General features: G+C 43.5%; 1 protein-coding gene across 1 annotated transcript; it reads right to left on the bottom strand.

Annotated features, from left to right (window-relative positions):
* Window positions 1-4,466: 4,466 nt before the first annotated feature.
* On the bottom strand, window positions 4,467-9,728 carry LOC131679338 (uncharacterized). The gene has a single exon (XM_058960049.1). It carries the CDS (start codon window positions 9,726-9,728, stop codon window positions 4,467-4,469), a length of 5,262 nt encoding a protein of 1,753 aa, XP_058816032.1.
* Between the last annotated feature and the right edge of the window lie 3,706 nt (window positions 9,729-13,434).

Below are 13,434 nucleotides of genomic sequence, written 5' to 3'. Positions count from 1 at the left end.
CATGATACACTTACCTTTTCTTATTTTCACGATTTAGGGTTATTCAACTTGGATATTTTTATCTCATTTTCACTAGTACCAGCTCTAATTGAAAAATTATGGCACTTATTAATCTTTTTTTCTTTTTATTCGAAAGCCAGGAAAATTTTACAGTGAAAAATATATTAATACCTTTCAGTTAAGTGAATTTAGTATTCTTTAAAAAGTAAATTAGTTTAAAGTTAGTGCTATTATTAGCATTTTCGTTAATTTTCTTTAAATAGTAAATAATAAACATCACCATTATTATCATGGAAATAATGCATCTCAGCAAGTTCTACAGTTCTTTCTTTGACTCCTTTCAATTATCTCTTTTGGTTTCGACGCAAAATCGTTTTTATCACATCGTTTCATATGCAAAAATAACGATTTCGAACCCACTACATTTGTGGCGAGCTCATGCTGTGTTAACTATTAAATAGCAGCAAAATGAAAAGAGATATAGACAAAGTGTCAAATAAAAAGTTATAGAGAACATTAAGGGGCATCAAATGAACAATAGTAACGATAAATTTTGTTGATTAATAATTAGAATAATTAAAAAAACTCTCCAAAAAACACAAATTTTGAGTTATTTCGTTAGTAAAAAAATCATTTAGTACACTTAACTAAAAGATATTTGTACATACACTGATAGGACATTTTCTCAGCTTTCCAATGAAATCTTGTAAATAACGATATAAATCATATTTTTTAGATTAGAGTCTTTTAAGCACTTGCAAGTCGGTTACAGGAAAAGTATAGTAATTAAATTACAAAGAAATGAGAAGAGATAGAAATATGACGTTCAAGAACAAATTATAAATTGTCCGAAAACCCAACTTTTGGATAATGGATATTGTTATAATCATACTTCATTATTTCGAGAAAATTAACAAAAACCTCCTCAAAAACACTAACTTTTAACTACTTTACAGCTAAAAGGTAATTAAAACTAATTACTTAAAAAATATGAGAACACCATTCAATAGGAAATTTTCTCACCTTTCGAATGTAACTGAAATATTTAAAATACAAAGTATACTTTTAAAGTTAGAGGTATTTTAAGACAAATAAGTTTTTTACACAAAAAGTTCAATAACTCTGTAACGGTTGAGATTTGATGGTATGTTTAGAACAATTTTTTTCTCCAAATATGGCAGTCTATCACCCCCCGAGAGATTCTTAACCATGAACCAAACACCCTGTATATATATATACAGGGTGTTTGGTTCATGGTTAAGAATCTCTCGGGGGGTGATAGACTGCTATATTTGGAGAAAAAAATTGTTCTACACATACCATCAAATCTCAACCATTACAGAGTTATTGAACTTTTTGTGTAAAAAACTTATTTGTCTTAAAATACCTCTAACTTTGAAAGTATACTTTGTATTTTAAATATTTCAGTTCAATTCGAAAGGTGAGAAAATTTCCTATTGAATAGTGTTCTCATATCTTTTAAGTAATTGGTTTTAATTACCTTTTAGCTGTAAAGTAGTTAAAAGTTAGTGTTTTTGAGGAGGTTTTTGCTAATTTTCTCGAAATAATGAAGTATGATTATAGCAATATCCATTATCCAAAAGTTGGGTTTTAGGACGATTCATAATTTGTTCTTGGACGTCATATTTCTATCTCTTCTCATTTCTTTGTAATTTCATTACTATACTTTTCCTGTAACCGACTTGCAAGTGCTTCAAAAACTCTAATCTAAAAAATATGCTTTATATCGTTATTTACAAGATTTCATTGGAAAGCTGAGAAAATGTCCTATCAGTGTATGTACAAATATCTTTTAGTTAAGTGTACTAAATTATTTTTTACTAAAGAAATAACTCAAAATTTGTGTTTTTTGGAGAGTTTTTTAATTATTCTAATTATTTATCAACAAAATTTATCGTTACTATTGTTCATTCGATGCCCCTTAATGTTCTCTATAACTTTTTAGTTGACATTTTGTCTATATCTCTTTTCATTTTGCTGCTATTTAATAGTTAACACAGCAAGAGCACGCCAGAAATGTAGTGGGTTCGAAATCGATATTTTTGCATATGAAACGATGTGATAAAAACGATTTTGCGTCTAAACCAAGAGAGATAATTGAATGGAGTCAAAGAAAGAACTGCAGAACTTGCTGAGATGCACTATTTCCATGATAATAATGGTGATGTTTATTATTTACTATTTTAAGAAAATTAACGAAAATGCTAATAATAGCACTAACTTTAAACTAATTAACTTTTAAAACAATACTAAATTAACTTAACTGAAAGGTATTAATACATTTTTCACTGTAAAATTTTCCTGGCTTTCGAATAAAAAGAAAAAAAAGTACAATAAGTGCCATAATTTTTCAATTAGAGCTGGTACTAGTGAAAATGAGACAAAAATATCCAAGTTGAATAACCCAAAATCATGAAAATAAGAAAAGGTTAGTGTATCATGTCAAAGAACGAATTAAGCAGCTCATCAAGACTAACAATCTGAATTATTAAAATGATGAGGTTAACTATTAGAATTTTCAAGAAATGAACGAAAAATCGTTTAAAATTGTTTAATTTTCAATAAATTACTTTGTAAATGCTACTTAAACTCATTAGCTGAAACATGTGAGGGCATCACTCAATGCAAAATTTTCTCACCTTTCGAATGGAACTAAAACGTTTAAAATACAAAGTATACTTTTAAAGTTAGAGGTATTTTAAGACAAATGAGTTTTTTACACAAAAAGTTCAATAACTCTGTAACGGTTGAGATTTGATGGTATGTGTAGAACAATTTTTTTCTCCAAATATAGCAGTCTATCACCCCCCGAGAGATTCTTAACCATGAACCAAACACCCTGTATATATATATATATATATATATATATATATATATATATATATATATATATATATATATATATATATATATATATATATATATATATATATATATATATATATATATATATATATATATATATATATATATATATATATATATATATATATATATATATATATATATATATATATATATATATATATATATATATATATATATATATATATATATATATATATATATATATATATATATATATATATATATATATATATATATATATATATATATATATATATATTGTCGATAGGCACAGGAAACTACGCAAGAGTGAGGACGACTTACAGGTGCTTTTCCGATTCAGCGTCGTGGGACGGTGGCGGGTGAGTCCAATTATATTCTTCTCCTTTCAGGTGTGTATGAACTTCGGACCAACAATGATGACCGGCGCAGCCACTGAGGTAAGTAATGCACTATGCACTCACTAACACACGTTTATTGCTTAATGTTTAACTAAATACTATTATTTCACTACTATCATTATTATAATTCAACTAATTTTAATTGTTTAATTTATCGTTGTGAATCCGCGCACTCGCCGTACACTATACTCGCTGAGATGTTGTTGCCGGTTTGACGTTTTCCGAACAGCTGATGACTAAGAGGCGCGACCACGGACGGCGCCCCTTTTTATATGCCTTCACCGGGAGCCAGTTGCAGATGATGGCTACCACGGTTTTGGGCATCGATGAAACTCGATGAACGAGGGAGCCATTCGTGATCCGCATGCGCCTCTGATATATAGGTGGCGCGCTTTTACAATTTTTCGTTGTGCACGAACATACTGCCCCCGTCAGAAATATGTATCTTTCTGACACGCCAATAACGATGTCTATGAATATGATGTTTCTGTTGTGTTGATGAATGTCACTCGAGCGATGTTTGTTGATGACAGCAGCAACATAAATTAAAATAGAAGACCCGGTAGAGGGTTTTTTAAACATTAGAATGTTGGACAGGTTCTTACCTGGTCCCAAAATTACGTGGGCCATTATTTTTTATATTTTAGTTGCTGGTGGCAGGAACAGGTAGGTATCGGCAGGTAAGTGGGTGAAATTCGAAGTGCGATGTTTGATGAATTGTCTGCTGCACATAAAGTCGGCCACAGCCGCAGGTTCAGACACTTGGCCAACCAGTATGAGGGCCTTAATAATTTTTGATTTTAGGTGCTGCTGGCTGGAACAGATAAGTAGCGACGATGATCGACATGTAAATGATGAATTTGAAGTGTTGTGTTGTTTAATCTGTACACCGGCACAGATGATGGATTTTTAGCTTCTGATGAAATCGGCAGTGAACAAAATTTGGAAGCTCGCCCATGGTCGGATGATGACAGTTCGTCAGCAGTATGAAATTGCAAACAGAAGACCCGGTAGAGGGTTTTTGTAAAGTTAAAGTGTTGGACAGGTGCTTACCTTGTCCCAACAATTTGTGGGCCCTAATTGTTTTAGATTTCAGGTACTGCTGGCTGGAACAGGTGAGTACTGACGAACCGATGCTGATGAGGGAGTGTATTGCTATGATGCTGATGTTTACATCGAAGAGGTAGGTGTTGAAAATCATGCTGTGGTGGGTGGTGATTGGTTTTCTGCTGCTGTTGAGACTGGCAGCAGACAAATTTTGGATACCGGTCGAGTATATCGGCCGTTGGGTGTTTGAAGAGTGACGACACGCGTTGTTCCGTCGTCACCGGGGTAAAGCTCGATGATTCTTCCAGTCGGCCAGCTCATCGGCGGGGAATTTTCGTCTTTGATGACTGCCAACTGGTCCTTTTTTATGTGCACAGGAGGATTGCACCATTTCGTACGGGATTGTAGCGTTGACAGATATTCCAAATGCCATCGTTTCCACAATTGCTGGTACATTTTTTGCGTCTGTTGCCACTGGCGAAGTCGGTTGAAGGGAATCTCGGTGTTATCGATGTCCGGGACAGCCTTCAGCGCAGCTCCAGTGAGAAAATGTCCTGGTGTAAGTGCTTCCAAGTCGGTAGATTCGTCGGACATTGGCACAAGCGGGCGGGAGTTGAGGCAGCACTCGATTTGTGCTAGCAGTGTTTCCATCGAGTCGTAGGCAAGCGTGTGTGTCCCAAGCACTCGGACGAAATGTTTCTGCGCTGATGCTATTGCGGCCTCCCAAAGGCCGCCAAAATGTGATGCTCTAGGGGGGTTGAAATGCCAACGGATTTCGTTATTGGCACACTCTCGAGCGACTGTTTTCTGGTGATGTTTGCTACGTACAAGTTGACGAAGTTCGTTAGCTGCTCCTACGAAATTGCGGCCGTTGTCACTGTAAATTTCGGCGCACAATCCGCGTCGGGAGACGAATCTGCGAAGCGCTTCAATAAATTTGGCAGTGCTCAGGTCACCCACTAGTTCAAGATGCACAGCTTTCGTTGCAAAGCACACGAAAACTGCCACGTAGGCTTTGATAGGTGCAGCTCTTCGATGGGGTGGTTTTAAAGAAATCGGTCCCCAATAGTCGACGCCGGTCGATGAGAATGGTCGAGATGCGGTGATTCGAGCGGCGGGTAGTTCAGCCATGAATTGCTCGAGCAGCTTGGGGCGAGCTCGAACGCAAATCACACACTTGTGAACTGTGCGTTTGGCCAGACTTCTGCCCCCGGTGATCCAGTACCGTAATCGAAGAAGGTTGAGCAGAAGCTGGGGTGCTGCGTGCAGATGCTTCTCGTGGTAGTAGCGAACGAGTATGATGGAGAAATGATGCGATGAAGGAAGAAGAATCTGATGTTTGCTGTCATACTGTTGATTTGCCTTTCCCAGCCTGCCGCCAATGCGAATCAGTTGATCGGAGCCTATGAAGGGATGAAACCAACGGATGCGAGATTTTGCGGATACAGTTTGTGCTTGTTGGAGGGCCTTGTACTCGTTGCTGAAGCTTTGCTGTTGGATGAGTCTGATGATCACCGCTTCTGCGTCCTTCTGCTCGTCGACTGTGAGATGTGCTGATTCCGCTCGTGCTGTAGAAGTTTTCCGACAGTTCTGAAGAAATCGTCGACAGTAAGCGGCTACTCGGACCATATGCTGGAAGTTGGAGAATGTTTCAACGAACTGGTCGACGAATGAGGGTTCAACGGCGGCGGAAGTTACTGCTGCTGGTACTTTTCGTGCTTCCATGAGGACTTCGGGAGGCTGATTAGCGTTCTGTTGTTGAATTGGCCAGTCGCGTTGGTCGCTCTGCAGCCATTGAGATCCTTGCCACCAAAGATCGTTTTGTAGAAGGGTTTCTGCGGGTATTCCTCTGGAAATGTGGTCTGCTGGGTTTTGCTGGCCTGCTACGTGGTTCCAAGAGCAGTTTTGCGTGGCGGTCTGAATCTTGGAGACTCGATTGGCCACGAACGTTGTCCAGGTCGACGGAGAAGAATTTAGCCAACTCAGCACGATGGTCGAGTCGACCCAAAAGAACGTTTCTGGAGCGATTTGAAGCGATGACGTCACCTTCTCGTAGAGTTCAGCAGACAGAAGGGCACCGCAGAGCTCGAGTCGCGGAATGCTTTGCTTTTTCAGGGGTGCTACCTTCGATTTTGCGGTCAGCAGGCAGATTTTAACTGCTCCAGAGGCGTCTGTAGAGCGGACGTAGACACACGAGCCGTATGCGTGTTCCGAAGCGTCGGAGAAGAAATGCAGCTGGACTGATACGGGATTAGAAAGAAGAATACAACGGTCGATGCGCAAATCGTTCAACCGATGGAGTTGCGATTGGTACTCGTGCCAGCGTTCCTTGATGGCTGATGGTAATTCGTTGTCCCAGCTCCAAATCTTGCCGTCGTCGTCCTTCAAGGTCCAAAGAGTCTGCATGAATATTTTTGCGGTTGTTACGACAGGTCCGACAAGTCCAAGCGGATCAAACAAACGAGCGATGTACGATAGTGCGATGCGTTTCGTTAGTGGTGCGTCTGTTGTCGATGTCGGAAGCTGAATTTTGTAGCGGAGCTGGTCGGTGGACGGTTCCCAGTGCAGTCCAAGCGTTTTTATGCACGGATCTCGGTCCAGGTCGACCGACCCTTGTACAGCACGATTTTCTGCTGGGACATCCTCCAGTACTGCTTCTTCATTGGATGCCCATTTGCGGAGTTCGAAACCGCCCTTGAGTAACAGCGCGTCGAGCTGCTTGCGTAAAGCGGTTGTTTCTGCTATGTTGCGTCCACCAGAAAACAGATCGTCGACGTAGAAATCCTTGCGTAGAACTTTAGCTGCTTCGGGGTACTCGTCGCGTTCGTCGTCGGCTAGTTTCTGGAGAACTCTCGTTGCAAGGTACGGTGCGCTGGCTGTGCCGTATGTTACGGTCTTTAGTTCAAAGGTTTCCATCGAAGTGTCGGGGGAAACTCGCCAAACAATTCGCTGCAGTGGAGTGTCCTGCTCGTCTACCAGGACTTGGCGGTACATCTGCTTGATGTCGGCGATCAGCATGACTGGGTGTGTTCGGGCTCGCATTATAATTGATCGCAGGTCTTCTTGCACGGTTGGTCCAACCAGAAGCGCGTCGTTCAGCGATGGTCCGTTGGGGGTTTTGCACGACGCGTCAAAAACTACCCTCAGTTTGGTCGTCGTGCTATCTTCGCGCACTACACCGTGATGCGGAAGATGGTAGCATGGAGTCGGAGGATTTTCGTAGTCCGTTACGCGCTGCATGTGTCCTAGCGCGTGATATTCCTCGACAAAGACTCGATACTGTTGATGCAGGTTGGGATTGCGAACTAGACGACCTTCTAGCTGGTGAAAACGACGTAGAGCGGTACGACGGTTGTCGACGAGACTAGACAACACATCCTGCTTCAGTGGCAGTCGAACTATGTATCGACCTTCGGTGTTGCGGGTTACCGTGCGACGGAAGTGTTCCTCGCAGGCGGCTTCTTCGACGGAATAGCACGGAGAGGCGTTGTCTTCCTCGATGGACCAAAACCTTTCCATTAGACGGTGCACGTCGTTGACGGTGGCGACATTTGCGACGATTGGAGCAATCGGTTGACCATGAGAGGACCTTCCCGACACCACCCAGCCAAGAACGGAGTTCACGAGTACCGGAAGGTTATCGCCAAGCGGAATTCGACCAGAGACCTTGAACAAGTCGAAGAAAATTTCTGCTCCCAAGATGAGATCGATTGGGTTGGTGCTGCAGAATGACGGATCAGCTAGCTGTATACTCGGCGGAATCTCCCAGGCCGAAGTATCAACAGAAGTCGACGGCAGATCGATGGTAATTTTGGGAAGAACTAGAAATTCCAAGCTAGTCGAATACCTTCCTGTGCGAGAGCGAATTGTGGTTGACAATTTGTGCCTAGCATGCGTCGACGCTTGACCGATGCCAGCTATCGGAAGATGGACCTTCTTCCGTTGCGCGTTGATTCGCTGGGAGAATGATTCGGTAACGAAACAGCATTCGCTACCGGAATCTAGCAACGCACGTGCTGTGTGCTCGCTTCCACTGTCGTCGACAACGATGACTACAGCAGTAGCAAGTAGAATTGCCTTCCGTCCTTGACTAACGGAAGCGAAGCTGGCAGGCTCGATGGTGGCAGACACAGATGCAGTGGGTGGATTGCTGGTAGATGCAGCAGGCGTAGACCTTTCATCTGTGTAGTTGGTTGTCTTCTGACCTGAGCTGGTTGGTTGTTGACTGGAACAAAGCTGAGTATGATGCTTGCCCCGACACTTGCGGCAGGTACTCGTTGACGAACAGTCCTTAGCTTGATGACCCCTCCGCAAGCAGTTCCGACAGAGATGATTGCGACGAACTTCCTTCTCCTTATCCTCCGAACTTATCTTGGAAAACGTCGCGCATTGGTAGAGTGGATGATGGTTGTTGCAGACGATGCACTTCCTTGCGTTGAACTGTGCTGCATTGTTACTTGCGACTGGTCGTTGAGAAGGCTTCTTTACTTGGCCGGCAATGGGGACATCTACCGTAGTACTCTGAATGTTCTGCAGCACGGTGACCTTACGTTGGATGAATGCGGTCAGGTCCTTGAACGAGATGGCATCCTTCGTCGTTGTAAATTCCTCCCAGCTCCTTCTCGTCGTCGGGTCAAGGCGAATACTCAGCATCCGAATTAGCAAAATGTCCCAGAACTGGACTTTCTCCCCTAACTGTTGTAGCACCTTTACGTTAGCCTCAAATTTCTCCACCAGCGAATGTAATTCTGAAGCAGACTCTCTTTTGAGCGAAGGGAACTCAAATAACGCATCAACGTATGACTGTTTCAGTCGCGCAGGGTTTTGAAAATGCTCGACAAGTAGATTCCATGCAACCACATAATTGTTTGCGCTGAGTGGAATGGTTTGTATCAGCTTCAATGCATCGCCCGACAGTGACGAACGCAAATAATAGAACTTTTGAATATTGGAAAGTTCTACCGACGAGTGGACCAGCGAAACAAACAAATCATGAAAGTTCAACCAGCCGTCTAGATTCCCACTAAAGACGGGAAGTTTTACGTCGGGCAAACGCACCTGCGATGACGACGGAGGGCTACGATTGGTTGAGGGAGAACTCGATACGCAAAGTGAATTATTTTTATTCTTGGCGAGCAAAAATCCTTTGGAACGATAGTATGCCGACTCATACTCCGTGCGTTGCTTTAGCTGTTCGTCCAAATTCGCCTCGTCGAGCGACCCCAGTTCCGCCTGAACCGAATTGAGGTCCGCCCAGAGCTTGATGATGCTCTCCAGGCGCACAGGTACTTCGTTCGCACAGCAGTCGTCGTCGTCGTCGTAGTTATCAACAAACTGCTTGATCGCGTTGAATGACGACAGCAGGCTCCTTTGTCGTAGCTTCAATCCTTTGATGCGACGATCGGTGGACATCGTGATGGCGAAATGGATCTGCAAAGCAAAGACCGCGTAGCCCAAACGGGGAGAGTAAACGTTTTTGGAATCCTAATTACCTGTGAAAGGCAATAGGGGAATGCCTTGTAATTTAAATTAACTGCAGCCTCCTTCCGTCACCGTACCTGGTGGGTAAACTGTGCAGCAGCCGGCCAGAGCAGCTTACAAGCCAAATTCCGCAAACTGTCGATCCTCGAACGGCAACGAAGATGCCTTTTGTTTGCAGCAGATGAACCAATACAGCAACTGGGTCTGTAAAACAGAAGACCGCGCAGCTCAAACGATAAAAGTACGAGTGTTGAAACCCTAATTACCTGATAAAGGCAATTAGAATGCCTTGTATTTGTAGAATAGCAGCAGTTTTCTTCAGTAGCAGCAGATCAATTGTCCTCTGGTGGCGTCCTTTATACAACAAAGGTAGCAAGAACGACGAACTGGCTGCGATGGCGATCAGCAAGCGTCGAGAATGGCGGATGGAACGGCGTCCAGCGAGTGTCACGATGGCGGACAAGCGGAGTTCGACGCTTATCCGGCTCGAAGGACCAAATGTCGATAGGCACAGGAAACTACGCAAGAGTGAGGACGACTTACAGGTGCTTTTCCGATTCAGCGTCGTGGGACGGTGGCGGGTGAGTCCAATTATATTCTTCTCCTTTCAGGTGTGTATGAACTTCGGACCAACAATGATGACCGGCGCAGCCACTGAGGTAAGTAATGCACTATGCACTCACTAACACACGTTTATTGCTTAATGTTTAACTAAATACTATTATTTCACTACTATCATTATTATAATTCAACTAATTTTAATTGTTTAATTTATCGTTGTGAATCCGCGCACTCGCCGTACACTATACTCGCTGAGATGTTGTTGCCGGTTTGACGTTTTCCGAACAGCTGATGACTAAGAGGCGCGACCACGGACGGCGCCCCTTTTTATATGCCTTCACCGGGAGCCAGTTGCAGATGATGGCTACCACGGTTTTGGGCATCGATGAAACTCGATGAACGAGGGAGCCATTCGTGATCCGCATGCGCCTCTGATATATAGGTGGCGCGCTTTTACAATTTTTCGTTGTGCACGAACATATATATATATATATATATATATATATATATATATATATATATATAAATGTTCAAAAACAATCTGAGCAAAAAATGTACAAAAACCAACTCTGCGAACGGGTCTGGGTAGTCACCCGACCCGCTTATTATGATGGATCTAGCCTACTCCTACGAAGAGTTCCCCAGCGAGAGAAGTTCAAAAGCGAGTCAACCAGCCAGGTGCCGAGGTCAGTTCGGCGATTCTGGTAGAGTAGGGCGTCCGGTTTGCTGCAGCCCCGGCGCGACTGGTGGTCTCGTCGCGGTCTACTCAGTCTAGTTCCCGGCGGTGAATGTAAGCTGACGGAGAGTTCCCCGGCGAAAGAATGTCTCCCTATATCGATTCTTCTTTGGTTTCAGTACCACAACTTCTTGAGCCCTTTGGCTCCGTGTCCGGTGCCATTTAGCGCCGCAACTCCTTTAAGCCCTTTAGTTCTCTTCTTGTGCCATTTATCACTACTTCCTTGATGAGCCATTCAGCTCCTCGACTTGTTCGCGAACTACTCGGTCTAGTCCCTGACGACCTATTTCGACGTAGAGTTCCCCGGCGAGAGAAGTTCTCCCGAAACCGAGCCAATCAGCTAGGTATCGATGACGAAACACTAGATAATAGACTAACATTCCCCAGGTGTAATCAACGTGGTTGTTAAAGCTCAACCAGTCGTCGATTATCATTCCCAATTGCTTCAGTGCACGCTTCGATACAATCACATGCCCTTCGACGGTGATCTATATCCGCTTTGCAGTTGCTGACCAACATCACATCCGTCTTGTGGTGACCTATTTGCAGCTTGACCCCGTTCCTCCAGCTCTCTATCACCAACACCTCCATTTATTCCAGTGTCTCACTCATTACCGTTAGTGACACGTCGTCTGCGAAACCCACGATTTTCACTTTCCCGGGAAACCGCAGTGTTAAAACCCTATCGTCCATCCCGTTCCAAAGAGTTGAACCGAGAATGGAGCCCAGAGGAACGCCCGCTGCGACTCGCATTGCCTTCTGCCCTTTGTTCGTCACGTACAGCAGTACTCTACTCTGGAAGTAGCTCTTCAGGATCTGGCTCATTCTTCTGTGCAGCGCTGCGGCATTGGCCTAAACGAGGCAGGATGGCCCAGTGACTTCCCTGACTTTGGCAGCAACATCAGCTTCTGTATCTTCCACATTTCGGAGGAAATTGCCATCGTCTCAAAACTTCCGCAGTAGCATCCTGAACATGTCCGGATATGCAAGAATCGCAGCTTGTAGTGTCATGGTTAGTATTACATCCGGACCGGGAGTTTTCTTTGATTATAGTCACATCGACGCTTCTGTGTTAGCTCCTTCTTCTTCGCCGTACGTTGTCGGTGACCAGGTAGTTGAATCGTGCTTCGAGAAGAGACTCTCAACGAGTATCTTTAGCCGGGAATATTGCAGCTGGTGTCGACGGGCCCTCATCTTCATCATGACGACTCAGTACACATCCCCCAGTGATTGGCGTCTACTTCTCGGCACAGTTACTTATAGCAAACTGGCTTTCTAAGCTTCATCTCCCGTTTTAAAGAGTCTCTACCTACTGGAAACGTCGGTTGCGCTCCTCTCTCACTCTCCGAACACAAAATTCGGAGTTTTGGATTTCGACGAAGATTCTCACCGGTGCGCTTAACATGACGATTGTACAGAAAATGGTTGTAGTGACGATACCGGTTGCTTGTGATGTTCAATTGTCGTTTAAAGTATGGCGACCTGGAACTGCAATGCTTTCGAAGAGCAGCAGATCGCGCTCGCTTGAGAGAGCGTAATCTTGGATTCGAGCACGGTGGTTCTTGCGGAGGCAGTTTAGGCGGAACAACGTAGGAAACAGCATCCTGCACAGCGGCGCTGAAGTATTCCACTGCTTCATCAATAGTGGTGGCCGATTCAATAAAATCCCAATTGGTGATTAAGAGCGTATCTTTCAATGCGGCATAGTCGGCTCGACGAAAGTCCAGAGAATTAGAGATGGAAGGCTCTTCATAGACAATTTGAGTAGGCAAATTGAATGCAACACTAAGAGCAGGGTGATCAGCATCAAGATCAATCTGGGGCTCAATGGGTGCCGATACAGCAGTGACCGGAACAGCGATATTATTTGCGAGAACGAAATCCAACAGGCGTTCGTTTCGATTCAATAATGAATTAATTTGGGTGAGCCCATGCAAATTAAACCCATCCAGGAGAGCGCCGCAAGCAGCCGGTATATGCGAAACCAGCGGGTCAATATACGGTGTGTCTCCCTCCGAGATACACCACTGAAAATTTGACTGGTTATAGTCGCCAAATAGAATAGCAGGAGTGTGGGGGTTAAATCGTGATGATATCGACTAAAAGGTTCTACGTGTTCATTGATACTCACTGCGTCAAATCTTTGATCGGGGGCAAATATATAACACCGATACTGAGTGCGTTTTGTGGTATATCAACAACGACCCACAACTGTTCGAGCGTATTGGAGATGGTTGCGGGATCAATATAAGCGTTTAGTTTTAACGACACTGCTATCAAAACGCCTCCGCCACGAGTCTTACGGCTGTTCAAGGGGGACCGATCATTCCTAAAAACGGC

Source organism: Topomyia yanbarensis, chromosome 2 (assembly GCF_030247195.1).
Source record: "Topomyia yanbarensis strain Yona2022 chromosome 2, ASM3024719v1, whole genome shotgun sequence".
NCBI classification, from domain to species: Eukaryota; Metazoa; Arthropoda; class Insecta; order Diptera; family Culicidae; genus Topomyia; species Topomyia yanbarensis.
Note: the sequence above shows the minus strand (reverse complement) of the source record. Positions and strands in the feature narration are given on the sequence as shown.